General features: G+C 39.2%; 1 protein-coding gene across 5 annotated transcripts in view; it reads left to right on the top strand.

Moving 5' to 3' along the window:
- cadps2 (Ca++-dependent secretion activator 2) overlaps positions 1–14813 on the top strand; it is a 238811-nt gene that overhangs the window by 124589 nt on the left and 99409 nt on the right. For all 5 annotated transcript variants that reach the window (XM_027272724.1, XM_027272723.1, XM_027272727.1 and 2 more), the window contains exons 9-11: positions 3463–3529; positions 6802–6910; positions 7913–8113. In XM_027272724.1, coding sequence (XP_027128525.1) covers positions 3463–3529; positions 6802–6910; positions 7913–8113 — 377 coding nt within the window. The remainder of the gene's footprint in view (positions 1–3462; positions 3530–6801; positions 6911–7912; positions 8114–14813) is intronic.

The following is a 14813-nucleotide window of genomic DNA, read 5'->3' as shown; positions in this document are numbered from 1 at the left end:
GGCGACTGTTCTATCAACCAGTAGCTGGTGCTTGGCTCCCCTGGTGTTACTGCCAATTCCTTTCTGTGCCTCGCTCATGTATTGAGCAACATGCTTACTCATTATTGCTGCAATGATGCCTGACAGGGCCTTCCATGTTGTGCAGAGACAGGTGATTGGCCGGTAGTTGGATGGGATGGGTCCTTCATGATTAGGACTGTCCTGCCTTGGGTTAGCCGCTCTGGGTGGGGCCCCCCTGGTTCATCTGTGCCAGTACGTATGGATCATGTCGGGGCCTGGTGCTGTCCAGCTCTTCATCTTTGACACTCTTTCTTGGATATATATATATATATATATATACAGAATATGGCATATTTGGAATGTAGTATTCATAAATTTGTTTTCATTCATGTATAATAACCTAAAACTAAGAAACAGTATGTGTTTGTTACCATAGAATGAGCCTTTTCTATCTCGCCATGTGTAACTGTCAAGTTTGTACAGTAGCCCAGCACGGACAAACTAAGACCTAACTGTTTGGTCTTTTGTGCACAGTTTTTTCATAGTTTTGGGACCACAGCAGTTTCTTCTTCATGCTAGGAAGGAAGAGGGAGAGGCAATGAGCTTACTTTATTTCCCCCTATCCAGTGCAGATTTCTTTCTAAATGAAACCCCCTCAACTTAATTTAACCTATTCTTACAGTTCTAGTTCTAGTTTATTGTATTCCTATTATATTTTAGTTTTGCCATGTTGCTGCCAATTTAAAAAAAAATCAGCCTTAACCTGGGAGCCCAGGGAGGCTGTTAACTATGATGAACACAACACTGTGGGAATCTGATAACAGACAGATAACTGACAGACACAAGCATGCAGTTTTCAAAATCTCCCACAAGGGGTCAGTGTTTGTCTATCTGTGAGTTGAGCCGGTCTTTGGTTTACATCCAGCTCTTTTTCACGTGTTTAAACAATGTTCTGTCACTTCTGATTTATTAAGGATACAATCTTTAATTCATCTGCTGGGAGGTGTCATCCTGTTTTTTATATTTTCTGCATTCAGGTTATTTGATGCTATTTGATATTACTTGATCCAAAGACTAACACAAGGCAAACACTGGGCCTTTATGTATATCAAAGAGGAGGCCAACTCCTACAGGAATCTGTGTCTCTCAAAGTAAAAAAAAAAAGTTAAAATTATTTCCCATTTGTCAATTTTTTTTTCTGGGTTTAGCTTGCATAAGAAAAGACATGAAAAGGAACCTTTTGCATTCTTCAAAAGGCCGACAGGCAAGAAAGAAAAGGTGCATGAACAGGAAACATTCACAGATGATCATCAAACACATTTTTATTTGGTGTTTTTTTGTTTGAGAGCCCTTCTCTTCACACATTTTTTCTGGAATGATAATTAAATACTCAATTTGTTTTCTCAGAATATTTCATCTGCAGTCTGGAAGCCAAATGTTTTACTCTGCATTACAGACAAACGGCATGGCAAAAATTCTCTTTTTTGTCAAATTTTGTTAATATGTAGATTTCCTTTGCATTTGGAGGACTGGACAGGAGTGGTCTTCAACCAAAACTTCTTTTACTTTAAAAGAAAATGAAAATTATGATTGTTACTGTGCTTTTCTTTTCCCAGTGGAAACAACTCCCATGCTAATTATTTTATTTTGTAGATTACTGGAAACAAAAGAATCTGATTCAAATGAATTCAACCAATCAGTCAATCTGCTATTTAAATAAATTGAACAAAACTGAAATATTTCTGCTGGTGCTACTGAAAACAAATAAACAAACAAAAATCCCAACATATAAGGAGTGTAGGAGATTATAACATAACATAAATATTTTTAGAACATAAATATTATTTATGAATATATACAAAAACAAAAAGAAAAGAGATCAAAAAGATAACCTTAAATATATCTACACTGTCTGTACCTGCAGATGTCACTGCCATAAATCTCTTACTGCCATAAAGTTATTTACGCTGTATATTTATATGTATTTATTTATATTGTTTTCTCATAAACAAGAAAAACACCCAAAACAGTGAAATTACTCATTAAGATACACAGAACATTTTTTTTTCATGTCTTGAAAATGAAATAGAAATGAAAGAAATCAAACAAATTTAATGAGATATTCGAAAATTTCCCTGGGTGCAGCTGGAAGAACAGAAAATTATCTTTCTTACAGATCATTTACTTATTTGTTCTTAATAAATATTGGTTTAATTCTGCAGTAATCTGCCCTTTTTTAGTTCATTTTAACCTGCTGACATTGATTTCTAGACAATTTTTGAAATAAAGGAAACTGCAGTCTCTCCTTGTTTTTATTAAAATACATCCAGTGTCTCATCCCTCTTAAAAAACCTTTAAAGTCTGAATATCCAGCTAAATGACCAGTTAAAGATGGATGTTTTTTCGCAGAGAGGACTGTTAAATGCCTGCAGTGAACTCTTTGGCGTTTGCAGTCCATCACTGTGGTGTCGTGCAGCTGAATAGATGTTTGAAACCCTGCAGGAGGACACACGGCCAAACAATTTTCACAAGTGGCCGGTGAGCGGTGCCACATGTTAACCTGGAGTCATGCAGAATGGCCCAGATTCTCTGTCCAGACACACCACAGCCTTGACTGGAGGCCTTTTCTTTAAGGGCGGGCAGCAGGGCTGAAGAAAGAGGTCTCGCCATTGATTGATTTTCCTCACTTGCACTTGCCTGTATCCCACGCTTCAGGAGGCCCGGGAGCAGCCATTGATTGAGAGGCCACGCTGGTCATTCTTCCATTTTCTTCGAGACTTCCTCAGTGTTCTGCTGTCTGTGTCATGGCCTCTCTCAGCTCAGGACTCATTACTTTCTCCTTTTTAGTTTCACATTGGAGAAGGAAATTAATGTGATAATAATGTTCACAGCTTGGCGAGTAATAACACAATGCAGTGCTGTGACAGAAAAATATGTAGACATTCATCAAGGAGCTTTAAAATGGATCCTGAATGAATGCGATCCTTGGAGTTTCTCCAAGGTTGTTTTTTGTTTCTATATATATACCTACATCATTAACTGCTGCCTGAAAATGGTGACAAGCTGACATCTTTAAAGAAAATAAAGAGTCTCCATATCAAGGAGCTTTAAAATGGATCCTGAATGTATGCGATTGTTGTTTCTTACCTGAACGAGATATAAAGATATATATATATATATATATATATATATATATACTGTGTCTATATATGTTGTCATAATATGTTTGTCAGAAAATTGTGAAATGCGTCCAATGTCCATATGTTTCAAAGTAGAGTACTTGAAAAGAACAACTCCAAAACAACATGATCGAAAGCTCCTGTACAGCTGCCGTTTCCAAGTCAAGAATGAAGTCTGTGTTCTCACTTTTTGTGACATTGTGACTAAACAATGAAATGAGAAAATAATAGGAAAATAACCAAAAACAACACTGATAATTTGCAAAAACTCTTTGTGTTTCAGGCACCTGTACGCTCTTGGACAGAGAGTCTGGAAACGCTGGAAAAGAAGATACTTTGTTCTCGTTCAGGTAAGAAACTGATGAGACCTGATGACATCTATCGATCTGTAAATTGTAAAATCAGAGACGCAGCAGGCTGGGAAAGAAGGACTAAAGGTAAAAGTAAAAATGAAATAAATCTTCAGCAACTAAAGAGCTACGCGTGCGTAATTTCTGACCGATCAGCATCATCGGCATATAAAATTACTCGTTACACAGTAGTCTGTGTGTATTTATGGTGCATCAGATCAGACTTCACATGGCACATTTCATTTATTAAAGAAAAAAAAAAAAAAATCATCTCTCATCAGTCACTCTACTTGAAAGGTAGTTACACCTCGTCTGAGCATGAGAGTCCTGCTGAAGCAAAGTTAATTAAGTTTTGTTTTTTGTTTTTTCACTTCAGCTGTTATTGTTCACTTTGCAGGGATACAAGTTGTTTACAAGCTCAAGTTATTTTATTGTCATACACACAACAGCAGTGAAGCAGTACTTCTTCACATATCTATATATATATATCACATGTCTCCTATCACCATGTCTCACATTGGTTCATGTTTGGCAACCACACTAGTTGTGATGTCATAAATCGGTGTTTAACCAGAGATTTGAAGGTCCAGGTGTCAGATTAAGGCTATATAATATTATATATATATATATCATATATATAATCTATTATATATATATAAAATCTGGGAAAAAATCACATAAGTGAAACAAAATCAAGGTAGAATAAGGAGTAAATGTAACTATCTTAGCCTAGTGTGTAATGGTAAAATGCAGTGGTATGTATATAAACAGATTGAGGACAGGATGCATAGAAAAACTGATAGATAAATATGTACAGGTACACAGCTTATAAACAGTATCAAATCAATATATTTGCTGTGTACACATATAAACAGGTTGTAATAAACACATATTGAGGTGTAAAGAGATTCTAAACAGTATTTATGTACAGTACATTAGTCAGTCAAGTGTAAAACCACTGTGACGTCACCTGTGACATGTGAGTTTGTCATTACTTACGTTGCCATTTTGGTTTTTTGGAGCCAGAAGTGACCATATTTGGACAATAGCGTAGAGTTGGTGGGCGACGGTCTGCGAGTTAGGTTCCACGGTATTGACTCCGCTTTCGAGCAGGGAAAAACTGGCGGCCAGCCTGGTCACAAACATCCTCATATTACAGCTAAACAATTGAACAGTGGGGTAATTTTCTCTGTAAGACTTAACACACATTTAACAGCAAATGGCACGCCCCCTGCTGGCCATTAGAGAGAATTCGAGTTTAAAACACTTCCGTGTCGGCTTCACTTCAAACCCTTAGGCTCTATCCACTAATCATACTGTCACTGGTATCAGTGCGGAGTGATTAAAGTGCCATTGCCATGGATTCTGAAATCTGTCATGTTCTTGTTTTGCCCAGCAGTGTGTAACTGCATGTGAAAGATAAAATAACAAGATCTACAATATTCAAGCAGACAGTTTGATTAAAGCCTCTTTCACATTCTGCTGCAGAGGCTGAGAATGAAGTCAACCAAGCTCATATATTCTGATCTTAAGGCTGGTCCACAATGTCTGCGAAGAGTTCAGTAGCAACGGCTGAGGACGTCTGGAAATATTGGGTTATTTCCTCTACTTCCGATTTACCAAATCGTGAAAAGAGACACAAAATGAAAACAAATAGTTATAATTGGGATGCACTGAAAGGAAAATTTTCGGCTTAAACCGAAACCAAATAAAAATTAAATGGTTGGCCGAATACTAAAACCGAAACCGAATATGAAATGCGGTTGTTAAATTTTTCACTATTTTTTTTACTATTGTATAAATAGCCTAGAATAAATTTGTAGACATGTTTTTTCAAAGAAAGTAAATGTTTATTTAATATCCTTCAAATATTCCAGTAGAATTTCCAGTTAGTATAATTATTATTTCATTTATACTGTTAGAAAGCCCATGTTGTTTTAATCACTGTTAATTTGTTCTTGAAAGAAATACTATTTAGTTTTATTATATTTCCGGTGAATTTCCATTTTTCCCACGTTCATGAACGCATCATAGTCCTTCCGACGGTCATTGAACGCACCTCACATGTGTGAGTCGCCATAATGTAGAGAGTACTAAAGAGCAGTGTATGATGTATTTCTTGCCTGTGTTTTTCCTATATCCTGCATCGTGGGTTTATTGTGTGTGAATGAGAAAAGAATCAGCAACCGTGGCCAGATCACCGCGCACGTTGTTTCATTGCATCAATTGCGTCACGCCACTATTCGGCCACTTCACCGAAAGCCGAAATGCACTTTTGGGCCATTTTCGGCCGAAAATTTTCGGTGGCCGAATTTTCGGTGCATCCCTGATTTATGCTTTGGAGAATTTGTTGGACCTCCACCTTGCCTCAGTTACATAGTTGCACATAGAGCATCTCAGACATGATGAAGAGGAAGTGCCTTCATGCAGGAGCATCCTCGGATGATTTCCATAGTTTTATAGCTTCCAATTTCAGGTTTTCAGTCATAATAATGAAACTATTAGTTCTCTTATTGGCACTTGAACCATGTTGACATACCAACAGAACATTGTCTCACTTGTGTCCTTGTAAACGAACCAATCACGCTTTTCATTGATTTTCTCCACTTCTCATTTATGAGCTTTGGTTCTTGTCTATACAGATCTTTTAACCCCTGTGATATAATGCCACACTGTTTTCTCCGTCTCTTTGAGCAAAACAAGTCGAGTCGGAATTCAATTTGTCTGTGTTGTAACAAATCATTGATATGTTTCTTTTGTTTACTTGTGTCGTTGATAGGTCGAGCGAAGGCCACGACACAAAATCACCTTTCTATACTTCTTGAATGTAACATAAATAAATAGAATATTTATACATTTAATATATTAAAAATAATTGTTTCTTCTATCCCAATGGTGTGAAATATATTCTGCAGCAGCTTTATTCATTCTACCAAACCAGGAAGTCTCCAGCAAGTGAAACGTCTGCTCACTCTTTTCAAACGTGTACAAAAATCCATAGAGAAATGGGTTTTTCCAGATTTTTACATTGCCTGCTCTCTGGGATTCTGGCAACAAGTAAAACTTTCTGTCAGGAAACTATGTAAAGAGTTGAGCCAGGGCAGCCATAGGACATGAGACATAAAATATGTTGCAGTTTCACCAAAATCAAATCATTGGTGGTCTGTGACAAACAACTCAGGTTAATCCAAAGCAACATTGGACCAGTGTGTTTTGAGACTCTGCCACACTGCCATACTAGTGCTTTAGCAGTGTGTGTCTTCATCCCGCAGGTGAGTCAGTACACGTTCGCCATGTGCAGCTACAGAGAGAAGAAGGCCGAGCCTCAGGAGCTGATGCAGCTGGAGGGCTACACAGTGGACTACTGCGACCCTCAGCCAGGTACACACACCTGAGCTTCTCTCATTGTCATCACCACACAGGGCTTTAAACTACAACAACATGCAGCACACAGAGAGCACGCATCCGAGTGTGAACACTGCTGGAGGTGATTATAGAAACAACAAACATCTATTTGTTAAAAAACCCTGACATTTATGACAAATGAGACTACATGCAGAAAGATTTACCAGGCATGTTCCTGGGATGTCAAATTCCACCACTCAAGTCAGCAAGGGGTCTCAAGTGGACATGAATTATCCGTAAATCATAACATAACATAATAACATCATAACATCCTCTCACTTCCTGTCCAGCTTCTGTTTTCATTCAGCATTTCTTTCATCTTTCTGAAAAACTGAAGCGTGTTCCTGATTTACTGTTCATATCCAGCTCCACATCAGCTCCTCTACAGCACTGGATTTAACAAAAAAATGCACCTCTTATGAGTCTACCATTGTGGCAGTGAAGGTACTTTAATCATCATAACGTGGAGTCAAGTCAACTTTATTGTTGTTATTATTATCCATAAATTTCATTACATTTCTGTCTAAAAACCTCCACAAATCGCTCATAGACTCGTCTTCTCTGAAGAAGTTCCTGTTTCACTTCTGCTCTCTATATTAATAATAACAATAAATGATAAACTGCTGCAAACTACCAATAAGTAGTTACCTATTTGGAATATCATATTTATTTGAAGAATTCATATCAACATCTGTGGTGCTATTGCCTCCTTTTGGTTCAGAACAGTTCAGAAAAATACTGAGATAGATTACAGAGTCAATATTCTAGTATCCACGGTAACAAGTTATGAAGTACCATCTCATAGTATATCTGAACCCCCTTACGGCCCGGTGTCCTTGCAGACAAAATAAGAGGAAAACCGTGTGTAAAGTAACCACATGCCACTAAATCCTGAGTACCGGACCTTCTAATGAAATAATATTATAGGTTACTGTATATTGAATACATTTTGTATTTCCTCCTCCTCCTCCTCGTCAGGTCTGCAGGGCGGCCGGGTGTTTTTTAATGCTGTGAAGGAAGGCGACCTGGTGATGTTTGCCTGTGATGATGAGCAGGACCGAACGCTGTGGGTCCAGGCCATGTACCGAGCCACTGGACAGTCCTACAAACCGGTCCCACCGCCACAGAACAAAACCATGAACTACAGAGGAGGGACCCAGAAACCAGCATCCCCCATCAGTAAGTTGATTCTCTCTGGGTTTGTTTTTACTATTTAATAAAGTTTAATAGAAACCACATGCACAAGCCAAGACAATGCCGTGTGGAGCTGCATTTTCAAAACATAAGATCTCTACAGATTACGTGCCTCTGCTCTCATATACTTTTTTTCTGTTTCGATACAATGTTACAATTCTTCAGGCTTTTATTGTATTCATCGTGCTGTGAACGAAGCTTTCATCATCAAATGAAATCATTTACTAACAAAAATATCAGCATCAAAAGCAGACAGTAGAGCAAATGTAACCTGGCAGAAAACATTTATTAATTAAACATTTATTGAAGCATCAAATATTGATAAAACTGACACGTCTTACTTTTGGAGACAGATTCCTCTTTCTGTTAGAAGACCTGAACAGTCTCATTGGACTGTTTCCTAAAGGAAATTGACCTGATCATAGTCAAGCTGGTCAATAAAAACATTAAACTAACTTCAATTTGAATTCTTGGCACAATCTCTGCTGGATTGAATTGTTTATCCAGGGTGGTGATTATTAAACTAACTTCAGCCTGGTGTCTGATAACATTTTTTCTCTTACATCCTTATGTGACTGTGACCAAACTGTAGCCAGTGTTGGCAGACATTCTCGGATCGTTTAAAAGTAGTAAACCTATAGAAGTCGCTAAAATGGCCCAGATATACTTGCAGTGTAATCATTAGGAATGCACCATATTTTAGGATTTACTTGACTGTTTGACTGAAGATATAATATTGCAGTGGTGAAGCAAAGCCCAACTATTTTTTTTAAACCAGCCATGCAACATTGATCCAGTCTTGTGTTATAAACACTGACATGTCAGGCGCAGCTGCACATTGTCACTTAATTTACGCTGTTAGACACCAATGATTCAGGATTATGGAATCAGCATTAACCATAGAAGGAGTGCAGAGTTTGAAATCAATACTGGTCCACAGAAACAAGAGTGATTGTTCAAGAATGAAGACAACAAGTCATATAATGCCACACTGTTGTCATAATTTCTTCTAACTACATTTTTTGTTATTGTTGTTTGGCAGAAATTAAGGTTATTTGTATATTAATTAGAAGTTATTAATATAGTTAGTAGTACTTACTTTCCACTACTGGCCTCTAATGTTCCCAACTTGAAAGAACTCACTGTCATCAGTGTTGTTACTAGATGACATGAATATTCCATATGAGGCTGATAATTAGCTCTGATGTTAATGGACGTGTTTTGGGTATCTGGTGAGGTGGATGAGGAGCAGTTTGTCCAAACTAAACTCAGTGAGGTTCTTGTACATAGAAGATGGAGATTAAATTTCTTGGGCAACAGAACTGGGCGCACGCACACGCACACGCACACACACACACACACACACACACAGTGGGAGGCAGATGGAAGTGTGCAGGTTGCACTGCTGTGAGAGAGATAAAACACACGAGGGAAGAAAGGAGGAAGGTAGAAATAAAATAAATGGATGAAAGGAAGAGAGAGCAAAGAAACAAAATGAGACCGCCTTCTTCAATATAACACGCCATGCATCCATTATTTCCCTTTATTCATCACTCCTTTCTGTTCTACTTCTCATCTTTAGTTCCTGCTTCCCATACTTTTTTCATCTTTATATCCCCTCATATTTATTCTCGCCTTTAATCCAGTCTTCCATTTTCCCCTTATTTTCTTTGTTTCCATCACCCCTGGCTTCCTTCCCTATTTCTGCTTATCTATCAATCTACTTCCCATTTTCCCCCTTTCCTCGAGCATTCCTTTTTTCCCCTCCTTGGAGTATTTTTTTCGTTTCACTTTCTTACTCTCTTTCTTCCCTCTTTTATTCCCTCATTTACCTTACACAACCACTGTGGAGAATTTAGTGACATCTAGTGGTATAGTTGCTGATTGCAACTGCCTCGCCTTACTGTCTCTACCCTCTTACGACGCCTCGCTCTGTCACCCATACGCTCAGAGCAATCCAGACTTTTCCCGCCTGTTGTTCACTGTTGGTGGAATTCACTACTGATGCACAAGTGCATCATTCTCTACCTTTAAAAAAAAACAAAAAACGTACCTCCTCTCCTAGCGCTACCAACAACTGGACATGCTAAATCTACCCCCTCCTTAGCTGTCACTTGATTCTATGTAAGCTGTACTTATTGTTCCACTAACATGTCCTTGTCGCACTGTACCTTGATTCCCTTTTTGTAAGTCACTTTGGATAAACACATCAACTAAATGACTAAATGTGAATGTATCATAAAAGAGACAGTAGCCACAAAAAACATGAAAGTCCAAGGCTTCCTGCCAGTAATCTTCTTCACTGCTTTTGATGGAACATTGCTATGTTTGTTGGCTGCAACAACTGTTATTCAGCAGCAAACAAAAGGGGAAGATTCAGATCTTCAGTTTTTTTGTGTTTGCTTCTGCACGTGCACATCCCGGGGTTTCTTTTTCTCATCTCCGTCCCCTTCATCTATAAATCACTTCATTCATTATCGGTGTGTGTGTGTGGGGGGCTGCATCTGCATGCTTCTGGCCACCTCCTCCTGGCCGAGCATTGTGACATGAAGAGCTTCACACAGAGAGCTGATTAGGACAGTATTTGTGTAATTTTGCGCTGCGTCTGCCCGTCCTCGCTGCCGCTCGTTAGCGTTTAATGGAACAGATTGAAGCGTTAATGGTGAGAGGTGCTGACACACTGTTTGCAGGAGGAGATAGGTGTCCCTGAAATAGCTCTTAACTGGGTGCCGCTGTGTGTGTGTGTGTGTGTGTGTGTGTGTGTGTGTGTGAGAGAGTGTGTGTAGGTGAGTGTGTTAGTGTGTAATGGGCTTGTCAGAAAGTCGTTCTCGCTTTAATAATGATCGTGTCAGTGAACCTTCACCTGCGTCTGTGCTTGCCCTGGAGGCGTTTTTCTTAAAAATGAAATGCGGAGGTTAAATAACTCTAATGACTGAATGTGTACACACTGACGAGCACACACACAACCACACACATAATGCAAACACGGGTTATTTAACATTAATGAAATCATACTTCTCCATCTTGACTTTATGGAAGTCATGTTAGACACTCACACTTACCTGGCTGCTGGTTGTTACTGTTGTCATGCCTCAGCTTCTGTTTTCAGGGACCAGTTCTTCCTCTTGTTTGCCAGCTGATGTTCAACAGTCTTCTGACACTGAAGCAGGTGTTTATTTAAAAGAAGGAACAATTCTGTTCCTGTAGTAGACACCTACAAAACTGCATGTACTTGTTTATTGTGCACAAGACACAATATGCTGTCCTACAATTTGGACGCTCAACAATAAGCCATCCTATGGGGATGAAACCTGCCCAATATCTCATTGACAGGTTTCATTTCTCTAGAAAATCATTGGTCATTGTGTTACATTTAAGTGTGTTCATTTTTCACTATATAATCCACTATATGGTGCGTGTTCTATGCTATCTTTCTGTCTTAGATTTTACCACTTGTTGGGTAAAATGTCAAGGTTGTCCTGTTTGTGATACCTAAATGTACCTAACCCCTAAAGAGTGTGTTCTCTGTACAATAGCCACTTTAGGACGTCTAAAAGCTCAGCTTTGGATGCTATAAACTGGATGGATGTTCTTGATGGTATTTTTGAGTTGGTCATTTACTGAAAAACAGTGAAAATTGTCGATGACTTATCTTGCATTGCTTCCACTGAAACGCTTTCTTTCTTATGATGAGTGTTTCTGAGGGCTAGTGGTTTACTAGAGATGGTTCTGTATAACTGGATCATATTTTATGGAGAAAATATTTTCTGGTTTTCACCCAAAGTCCCCCGGCTGCTCCATTTCTACACCCACAGCACTACTGTTTCCTGGTGGACAGATACCTTTAGCATTGCCAAGTACATCTGGTACATGGCTAGCTCAATTAACCATGCAGCGAGGTTAGGTTAGCTGACTGTGCCCTGGGATGTCATATTCTAAACCTGAAAATAAAATGAACTTTATATATTTATATATTCACTGTCAACAAGCTGCACGTTTTTCAATAGGAACTTTCATGGGAACTTTAAAGCACGACTAACATTAGCAAAACAGACTACCTGCCACCCCCAGACTGCCTGCTCACTGCTGCGAGCAGTTCACATACATGTAAACAGGACTCAAATGGACCAGCGTTCAAACGACCTACAGCCAAGTGGAAATCATCAGTGGCTGTGAGGAGGTTTGGTTCTAGCTGTTGACCTGAAATCCACTTTTTTCACGCAGTCTGACTTCTGTCCTCACTTTGAACAGACGGGCCAGTTGGGGGTCGAGACTCACCCCTGAAGTTGTTTTTCGGCGATGTTTACACCTGTCAGTTGTGTTTTTGAAGAAGCAGGTGGTCAGTTTGACAACGAGGACAATCCTGAGGAGGGACGTCCAAACTGTCTGTTTGTCTTAACCTCCCGGTGTTTCAGCGACGCCCTCAAACACAATAGAACAGCTGGGGATGCATTTGTGTGCTTCTCTCAAAGTTTTCCCCGAGTTAAGGTTGTTTGCGCTTTGGGTTTACGAGAAGCCTCGTTCAGCCAGACGGAGAGCGATGGGTTTGTCTGTTTGCATCTTCATCTCTGCTTGCCTTGACATCATCTTCTTCGCTGCTGCCACGCTCCGACAGGCAGATCAAGTCACATCTCTCAGCCTTGTGCACCTGAAACTGAAACAGTCTCCTTCCTCCTCCTCCTCCTCCTCTTCGTCTGCATCAATAACCTGCCATCAGCGGCCGCCATCACCTCTCAGAGCAGGATGTCACATAGATGTGACTGTTACCCTGACGATACCAATGGAGCCCAGACAAGATAGATATGGAGAGACTGAGCGCAGAAAACTACCCCCACCCTCTCACCTTATAACACACACACACACACACACACAAACTCCTCAACACGCAAACATCCACACATGTTGTAAATATATATCAAGATCACCTATAGAGACAAAGCATGTATGTTTGAAAATTTTATGTTTCAGTACTGCATCAGTTTAACATTGCCGTTAGGATCAAAATCAATGCAGCAAAACCAGAGATAGCATCTTTTTATTCAACACATTCTTCTGTCCAACCCTGGCTCCTACATTACCCACACTGCAACTTGGCTATTGACAGTCCAGCCAAAGATTTAGCTGAGGTCTGGTAAACTCACTTCTTTCTAACTCCACACCAACAGATTTGTTTCCTTAAAACTTGTAGCCTCCAACTGAGGCTGACTCGAGTGACATCACTTGAGGACATTTATCAGACTTGTGATCAGACAGTGCTGTGCCCTCGGGAGACATATCCAGTATTACTTCCCAAATCCTGTAAACACTTTGATGTGTAAATCATCATCACATATAAAGATCAGGCAAGTGAGCACACAGAAGTGTATCCACAAGTGGAAATCATCCTCACGAGGGAGCGTTTCTGCTCCCTTTGCACAAATGTGGTCCCACACCTCCCTTTGCACTTGCAACTGTTTAACACCTTCTCATTTGTCCAAAGTGATTTTTGGAGGCAAAGTCTGTTTCCTGAAGTTTCTTTGGCAAACTTGCTCTCGTCTATTTGTCCTTTCTTTAGAGTTTTCACTTAGGAGCTATGAAAGTCACAAAGGTCAGCTGCTGAAATCTGCTCACAAAGCAGCCAGGTTTCTCCTGATGTTACATCAAGATGAAGGCCTGGTTCTGTTGTAAGGAATGGACCTATTTTTTCTTTTTTTTCTAATGTCTCCCCCATTGTTGCTTTTCATCTCTTTATCTGACTGAGCTTCCTTTTATTCCTTCTTTTCAGTATATTCCAGTCATTTTTTAACCAAAACTAGAGAAAACAGAAAGTACAGAACATCAGGTTTTTTCAGTCCATTCTGGGATGACCAAACTGGAGGCACCAACATACCTATACTAATGCACATAAATGAAAGAATATCTATAAGGTTAAAAGATTTAAGATCACCTGCTGTTAAATTGCTAAGGTTAGTGGTGCTTCAAAGTTCCTATTAAAATACGTGCAGCTTGTTGACAGTGAATATATAAATATATAAAGTTCATTTTATTTTCAGAACTCTGCAAACGATCCCAGTACTCTGTTACCTGACATTTTTGGTCTGCCCATCTTCACTGGGTGGCATGTGAGCCCAGTTCTGTTGCCCACCAACTGCAGATACAGTAGTTAGTGATTAGCTACTTTAGACAGTGACTGATGTCGCCCCTCCTTTGATTGGTCACTTTGAACACCCACCAACTCTTTCTGACCCCTTTTTTGGCAGCGTTATCATCAAGAAGATGCTGACAAGAAAATAATGTCCTTAACACAAGTAAAAAATACATTACATACACCAAACGATAGGCTAGTCGTGTTAACAGCAGTGATATACAGTATATGATCCATCTAGTTTAATTATTTTTTAGTTATGAAGAAACCTGCAGACTCGTCTGTTTCTCGTCTGTGTGAGAAACTATGAAGGTAACCTGAATCCAACATGGGAATGGCAGACAAAAGTACTATATAAAGAGCCAATTAAATGATGTAAATGTTCTTACTGCTGAAAAAATTTCAGGAAATCAAACCTCAATTTTGAAATTGATTATAGTCATTACTTTTCAGCAGTAAGAACATTTACATCATTTAATTGGCTCTTTATATAGTACTTTTGTCTGCCATTCCCATGTTGGATTCAGGTTACCTTCATAGTTTCTCACACAGACGAGAAAC

The sequence above is a fragment of the Larimichthys crocea genome, chromosome XXI, assembly GCF_000972845.2.
Source record: "Larimichthys crocea isolate SSNF chromosome XXI, L_crocea_2.0, whole genome shotgun sequence".
In the NCBI taxonomy this organism is placed as follows: Eukaryota; Metazoa; Chordata; class Actinopteri; family Sciaenidae; genus Larimichthys; species Larimichthys crocea.
The sequence above is the reverse complement of the archived record's forward strand: the minus strand, read 5'-3'. Positions and strand labels throughout refer to the sequence as shown.